Here is an 8,361-nt window from a genome sequence, read left to right as displayed (position 1 = left end):
GATTCGAAATTCAAATGTAATATTTTTTTATAATTAAGTGTAACAGTATTTATGGCCAGACTAAGTATATCTAGAAAATTTTTATCTATTTCTGACAACTTGAAGGCAGTTTAGTTTTTTGGTTAAAAAATGTTATTAAAATATTCCGATTATGTGGAAGTAAGTAAACATACTTGCATTATACATATTTATCTATGTAATAACTTAGTCTAAAAATCACTGTTAGATATTTTATGTCCATTGTAAAATTTTAATGTTAGTATTTAAAATTTTACCAGTCTCGAATATTCTTTTCTATTAAACTACATATATTAGCTTCAAGGCTAGTTCGTGTTTCTGTAATGAACTTTACATAATAATTAGTGTTGTATATGAAACTGCCATTTGAGACTTGTTCGGGAAACGAAATAAAAAACACTTGGTTTATGGAGAGAGATATACAATTTTTAATTCAGTTTAATTATAGTAAACTAGCTTTTGCGGCTTCGCACGCGTTAAATTCGGAGTGATTTAATAAAGTATACATTTTATATGTATACTTTATTACCTTCCGCTTGAATCAGTCTATTTATTAAAAAAAACACTATCAAAATCCGTCGCGTAGTTTTAATGATTTAAGAATACATAGGTGTTGAGAAAGCGACTTTGTTTTATACTATGTAGTAATTTATAATGAGATTCATGAACGATTTGTTTACGTGCTCTATTCCTATATTCTATATTCCCGCCAAAGTATTCTATTTCTCTCCTAGACTTCGCAGAAAGGCAACCCTTTTGTTAGGTTCTCAGGTAATTTGATATATTGTAGGTTTACTTCATTAAAAGTTATTTTCAGTACCACTAGCTTCTACGAAATGGCGAAAAATGTTATTAAAAAGATAAATTGCTGTTATATGTTATGGCTGTGAAAAGGTCCAGGCGCAGCTTTATATACCATGAGTCTATTGACCCATGACGCGTAATTCTGCCAGAACCCAGAAGGAAGATGGATAGATAAGAAAAAAGATAATCAACAATAATGTTAGGCTGCTTAATAGATAAATATGTAAGAGACAAGTGAAAGAATTGAAAGATAAAATATATAAATTACCACAAAAACAGAAAAAAAAGACCAGGATATATATATAAATACCGGATAGTAAATGACAGTAAGAAAAATGTAAATAAATAAATAAATGCTACATAAATAATACATTTAGTTCACAAAAGTAAAATTCATTGTCGACTACTTCAATTAACGTTTTGTGTGTATTATTGCTATCTTTCTAGATTTCGATTGCCAAATATGCCGAAAACCTTTAAAAATTATAAGGTTACACTGAAGCAACAGTTAACCCTTCATTTCAGAAATAATTTGGAGGGAAAATACACTTAGCGCCATCTAGTGCAGTTGGCTCTTAACATAAATTATTCATTAAAATTATATTACACATTAATTAGAATTCTCGTTGTCATTAATTTTCTTATATTTGTTATAATCTTAATAATTGATTTGATAGCTGTCTTTGTTGAATTATCGCCATCTAGCGGATGTCACGGTAAACTCTACCGGACTTTTAATGAGCTAGTACCATTCATTAAGTAGTACCGCTTAACGCAGACAGATGGCGGTAATATTAATTACTATAAACATTTTCTCTTATAAAAAAAATTCCTACTTCTACATTTGTATTGTGTCCGCAGCAAGTTATTATGTACTAAGAAATTTCAATATGTAATATTTTCTCTTTACCAATAACATTATTTCCAATATTTCACGTACTGGTAATTGTAGTAAATACGTAAAACTAGAATAATAAAACTTTCCAGAAAATACTGAAACATAATCTGTGTTCTCTTTTATAAAAAATACCTATAATTTGAAATGATTTTTACCGTTTAATGTAAATAAATTGATCCCCCATTCTATTCAACAGTTATATTAGTGTCAATTGATATGCATACGGGCAATTCCCAGCGTAAATATAATGTGTATCTAGTTGAATGATATCTAATCATTTTAATTAAGTACATAATTTTCGTTGTATTTATATTATTTTGTTATTTGTTTATTCCAATGTGTGATACAATATTTTGACAATGCTACGCTATAAATTATTAAATATTCCTATACATTTCAAATCGGTACTTAGGATTTCTTAGTAAATAGGATTTATTTAATAAAAAACGTCAGCACATTCTTCTACGATGAAAATCCACCACAGATTACTGAATCTATCTATCTATCTATATATATAAAATTCTCGTGTCACAGTTTTCGTTGCCATACTCCTCCGAAACGGCTTGACCGATTCCTCTGAAATTTGGTAAGCATATTGGGTAGGTCTGAGAATCGGCCAACATCTATTTTTTATCCCGATATTCCTACGGGATACGGACTTACGCGGGTGAAACCGCGGGGCGCAGCTAGTAGTTACTATAATAAGTTCAAAGAAATGTTACAAGGTTATTTTTGGTTCTTATTATTTTAAAGGTATTATTTGAAACGAGTAAGAAATTTAAAACCTTTTTATTAAGTACATACATAGGGCTGAATAAATAATGTCATATTTACTCGTTATAATTATTTTATTAAAGACCTACTAGACGTTCGACCCGGCTCCTCCCGGATATCTAGATTCCTGTTTTATCCCGAAAGAGCATTTAATCGGGTTAAAAAGTCCTATCATCCAAGTAATATATGTCATACCCGGTCTGTACACCATATTTCATCAATATCCGTTCAATTATTTCAGCGTGATTGACGGACACAACCAAACTTCTATAAAATCCCATTTTTACGTTATAAAAATAAGCCCCTGAGCGCAAAAAGCCTTATCTCAGTAATGCGATAACGTAAATTCATTGAAACTTAAAAGTAATTTCTTAATGACGTTCTGAGAATAAAAACAAAGAGCCTATTGTTATAGAATGTTTTTATTATTAAGATTATGTAATTTATTTGTTACATTATTATTAACTGTATCTTATTTGTTATCTAACAGGTATTAAACGCGCTTATGTCAGGAACTACTGTGCTAATATATTTTTTTTGTGTTTGTTACGAATTAATCCAAATAACTGTGCAATAGATAGGTAGAGGTCGAAGTATTAAGTTAACATTAATTTAAATTTACAGATATTTTACTGCTATATCGAACCGCTGAACCGAATTTAATAAAATTTGCTATACAGAAGTTGCAAACCAATCCGTTCAACCGTCAATACTGCATCGGATATAAGTTTTAAACTTTTCAAATCAATCAGCGAAGTCGCGGTCAAATGGTTGTCGTGTTGTTTCGTAGTTTTTTACCACTTCCACACAACTTGAAGATCAATCAATATTCGTCTGACGTTCCAATAACCAATCATTAGCATATGAACTATATTGTTATTGTAGGGTTGCCAAAATATATTTCTTCGAATATGTTTTTTATTTATTTATTTTATTTTTTTTTTTATTTATTTATCAAAAAGAAGTTAGTGTTTTGATGTTTTATTTACATGTTTTTTCTAAATACTTTGAATTCCATATACAATGCAATAAAAATGATTACGTATAATGTAATTAAAATTGGGCTAGTTGTTTAACATTACTCCTTTCTGGACTGGACATCCTGCATCTATACTTTAAAAAAACAGCGTCTTTTCTAAATCCAGCCATACACACACTTCTGACTTTATGGAAGCGTAAATCCTACTTGCTACTAATATTATAAATGCGAAAGTTTGTAAGAATGTGTGTGTTTGTTGCTCTTTCACGCAAAAACTACTGAACCGATTGCAATCAAATTTGGTTACGTACCAAATTTGATTTGAAATTTGACAATTTGACAGCTGGACAACTGGAATAACATATAGGCAACTTTTTATCTCGATATTCCTACGAGATACGGACTTACGCGGATGAAACCGCGGGGCGCAGCTAGTTCCTTATAATTATCGCTACCTTCTTTTTGTCCGTATTCTACAATCTACATATCATCATCATCATTTAATGTATAACAAAAACTTTAAACATGTGTCGCATTACAAAACCGGCTTAGATATTATGTCGTAATACTAAATCCTACTTTTTAGTATATATGATAATCGTAAGATTTGTGACAATGAATGTCCGTTACTCTTACAAACGAAAATGGATGTTTTGAGTCATAAAATGAGATATTATTTTACCCGGGTCCATGAGGGAAGTCCAGACCAACTCCTTGATACATGGTTAACGTGTGAGCGTAGAACGTGGTACAAATCGTCACAGAAACGACATAGAAGGCTGGGTACCTTGTCTCGTCCATTAAGAAAATCGATCAGTGAAACAGACGTATATCATCTGCTCCATACCCCACTAAGGGACACGAGACTTCATTTTTGATGAGAGAAGTCTTGTCTCTAGCTAGCATAACGAAAAAAATTGATTATGTGGCAACCCTAACACACATACATAGTCATACGCCACGCCTCGCCTATCGTCATGTTCCATTTCATAAGACGAATGATTTGTTACAAACAAATCGATGTTTTGCTCAGGATATTTGAATAATGTATACAATGGCCACGATTGCAAATCTCAGTGAGATAGCTGTACTAATTTCTGTGTATTGTTCGCTTCAGTGTGAACATTCGATTTATAAATGAAATATAAGCAGAAGTTTTTATTAGGGACATGCGAATAATGGGTATACGAAAAAAGCCATTTTAAAAGAAGGTGGGGGTTCGCAATTCCAGCGTATTTTTTGTTTGTTAACTTATAAGTTTTTGACGAGTGAACCGATTTTAATGATTGAAAGAGGTCGTTTATTCAATTATATATATTTTTTGGTTTAGTTATCCGATAACTGTGGTCTGTCAACCGAATTTTATATTGAAGAAACCAAAAACATCTATGACATTTTTTATATAGAATTCTTAAAGAAAATTATAAAAGAATCTGGTTCCGAAATTGTCTATGGCAACGAGAAATCGTACGTCAATATGACAGAGACAACGGTCCGCTGGATCCGGTGGGCAAATCAAAGTGATAAAAATAGACACGTTAAATTAGTTATTACTTCCGTGGGTAACATGCCTGTTATTGCAATGTACCGGTCTGTTACGTCAATGCTATAATGGCACAGAATTTATATACGCTGTTTAAATAAGACAAAGAGAAAAAAAAACTAATAGGCAGTCAATAAAAAAAAAAATTACTGTTTTTTTTATTAATTGTTTATTACATAGTTAGGGAGTTTTATAAATTGTTCGAATGGGTTATTAAAATTAGGATCGTGATTTTGTTATGTAGGTGTAGTAGATGAATATTTTCATATATTTATATACGAAATAAGTAATATGGAATGGGGGAAAAGTTATCATATTTTATAGATAGTATAATTTTAGGGCCTATTAATGTCATTATTAAACATGCGGGTTGACAGTTGGTTTTTTATCAATTCTCATCGATATTAATGATTTTAATATTTTATAGGGGGATCGTTTAATAGCATTTTTAGTAGCGCTTTTGGTGGTCTAACTTTGTTTTTTATGAACTATTATCACTAATTTTTTCAGGTCTGTTAGCTCTCTTGCAATAAAATCAAAATATTTTGCGAAAGATTATTCCAATATACATTTATATTCAATTTTTCATTCTATTAAGACATTAGTTTGTTCTCGCGACATGATAGAGCCTTTTCTCGAGCATTCCATCTATCTCTACTGAATTCATTCAACAATTTAAGAGACGGTAATATTTATACTGTGCTAGTGACGCCGCGGGTCACAGATAGTATATTATATTGTGATGAACGCGGCGCAGTGATGACTAGGCACATGTGATGAGTTCGGCGCAGTGATCATTTTCCCTAAAATCGTATCTACGTCAAAGTTACAGCCGAAAACGTCAGTCGTTTAATAAATTGGTGTCCATTGGGTGCAATTAATAATTTAAGTCGGCTGCCTGTAAATTGGCTAAATTGAAACTCATCATCGTAATAATTTTTATGTCACAGACGAACAGAACTAAAAATTCAAATGAAATTATTGTTTGTGGAAATGTAAGAATAATCTTACGATCTTACATTAATTGCTAGATTTCATTACAATCAGAATAACTAAAAGAAATAAAAAAAAACTATTTTAATGTAAACTTGTTTGTTAATATAAAGTTTTCTGTATCAGCTGGTTCTAAATAAAAGGTATAATATGCTAGAGTATGCACCTATTGTACACAGTAAATAACATCAGTAATGTATTTTCAGACAGAAGCCATTGAGGTTCCCGCCAAAACTGAAATGTCATAACTTCCCGCTCATATTTACAGATTATAAAAGCATACGCATAGAGTACAAATTGCAACATGTCTTTAGTTTGTTGAAAGTAGAATAATTTGATGAATGAAAGCGCTGTGCGTAGTTTGGTTTCATTCATTAGTAGGTTTATACCTTAGGGTCGATATCGCAAATTGAAATGGTCTGTTTCTTTGTAGCTGTATCAAAGGAGTGTTGAAACAGTAATGGCAGCGAAAATAAATGCTTTTAAATATGTTTGTGTTGTAATTTTAATGTAACTAACAGTTTTTAGGTTAGGGTAACGCTATTTGCTTACTTGTTTTGAATATTAATTTGTAAAGGGAAATAAAGTTTCATTTATTACAAAAGACTTGAGTTATTTTCAATGCGTTTTTCTCTGTGTATATTATACATCAATTGGCATATTTTAATGCGCCAGTAGGTTCTAATTACTGAACAAAGCAAACCACAAATGCGCTAGTAGAGCGTATTTAATTATTTACTTGGCAAAGACACGATAATGCTATTTTCCTTGATCATTCATTTACATCTAATTTGTTTAACTCACAAATTAAAACGAAATTTTAACGGGTTACTAAATACCTAAATATGACACAAATATGCATACCTAGATTATAAAATATTGGAATGCAGTAATGTTGAACTCGCGCGCATATTTATGTACATAGATCACACATGATCTGCTTTATCTAATGCACATTGCATTTGCTTTTAGTATGTAGTGCGATTACGCCACGCCTCGTCCTACAGAAATAACATAGAATATCGGTCACAGACTCCGTGGAGAATGAACGCATCGCATTAATTGATGCTCTGTACATCACTATCGCGCTGGTCGGCCCGCGCGCGGACGTTTCCGTTCGATTTTTAAAAGAAAAAAAAAAGCGCGAAGCGTCGAACTTGACAGTTTAATTTTTTTTCGATCTTTTGTTTTCATGCTGGCACAGATTCATAATAGCGAATTTTATCGGGCCGTATCAGAGAGGTTAACAATGGGTCTGCGGACGAGGTTTTGTAACGTTTATGTTAGGAAGAAAATGTCACGATAAGCAATCGCGGCCGAGTGCAAATGTCGCCGATATCGCTAAACAGACACTAAATGCGTTCAATTGGAATATAGTTACGGTGTGCGGAGACGTATTGAGGCTTGTCCTTTCGCGGAATCCCGATCGTTGAATCATACACCGGTTATCGTGTTTTGAAACGAGCGGCAGAATGGTTGAGGTCACAAGTTGGATTCCGCACGCCGTAGTAGAAACACTGCGCGATCGCTCTGCGCAGCCGGTGATCGCGTGGCTTACGACAATCCGGGGCTCCATAGAAGAGTACGACCCCCTCGTCCTGGTCCGGCCGGCTTCTGTAGTCTCACAGGCATCGGAATCAGACGGTGCCTTCGATGAAATCCTTTCGCAACTTGGCAAGGAGATCTACAAACTGGACGAGTACCAAAGACACCTAGCCCCGCCGCAGTCTAACGTATCTCACAGTATTTTGAACATTTTCGACGAATGCCTCGAAAGCATAAACGTCCGCGACAAGGAAACAATGCCAAATATTCAACCAAAACAAAACAGTGTAAACAGTGACAGTACATTAACGCAATCGGATGTCCCTTTCGTGACTAGCACGCCGTCCAAAAGTGCAAGCGCGATGGAGAATAGAGTTTTAGAAATAGTGCCGCCAATACCATCGCGCAGGAAAATAAAATCAGCCTCAATAACGTCTTCTAATTACGACAACGTGGATTTCAAGGACACGATAATCAAATTGGAGTCGGATAGTGATTCAGAGAGTACATGTTGGAGTTACAAGGAGTGCAATCCGGGGGAAGTAAACAAGGACACGTACGCGGTGGTGTGGTCGCATTCTAGCGGCTATCACAATTCGGACGAGATTTTGCTGAGGGTGCTCACGCAGGCCGAGCAGCACGCGACAATATCTCGGCTGTCATTCGATACGGCGAGCGATTTCACACCTCCGCCGTTCTCTGTGTACGCGCTGCACGAGGTGGAAGACAGGTGCGACTCAGTCGCCGCTATGACGCCGGACAAGCCGAGCGACGACGGCTACGAGCCGGTGCGTGACGCGTTGACAG

At 34.1% G+C, this 8,361-nt stretch overlaps 1 protein-coding gene across 2 annotated transcripts in view; it reads left to right on the top strand.

The window, feature by feature from the left end:
- LOC119834944 (rho GTPase-activating protein 15-like) overlaps positions 1 to 8,361 on the top strand; it is a 66,059-nt gene that overhangs the window by 23,164 nt on the left and 34,534 nt on the right. The window contains exon 1 of one of the 2 annotated variants that reach the window (XM_038359510.1): positions 7,090 to 8,359. The exons of the other annotated variant lie outside the window; for it this stretch is intronic. Within the exon in view, the coding sequence (XP_038215438.1) occupies positions 7,482 to 8,359 (878 nt within the window). The 5' untranslated portion in view covers positions 7,090 to 7,481. Of the gene's footprint in view, positions 1 to 7,089; positions 8,360 to 8,361 lie in introns of those variants that run through there. 2 annotated transcript variants of the gene reach the window in all.

Source organism: Zerene cesonia, chromosome 2, assembly GCF_012273895.1.
Source record: "Zerene cesonia ecotype Mississippi chromosome 2, Zerene_cesonia_1.1, whole genome shotgun sequence".
In the NCBI taxonomy this organism is placed as follows: domain Eukaryota; kingdom Metazoa; phylum Arthropoda; class Insecta; order Lepidoptera; family Pieridae; genus Zerene; species Zerene cesonia.
Note: the sequence above shows the minus strand (reverse complement) of the source record. Positions and strands in the feature narration are given on the sequence as shown.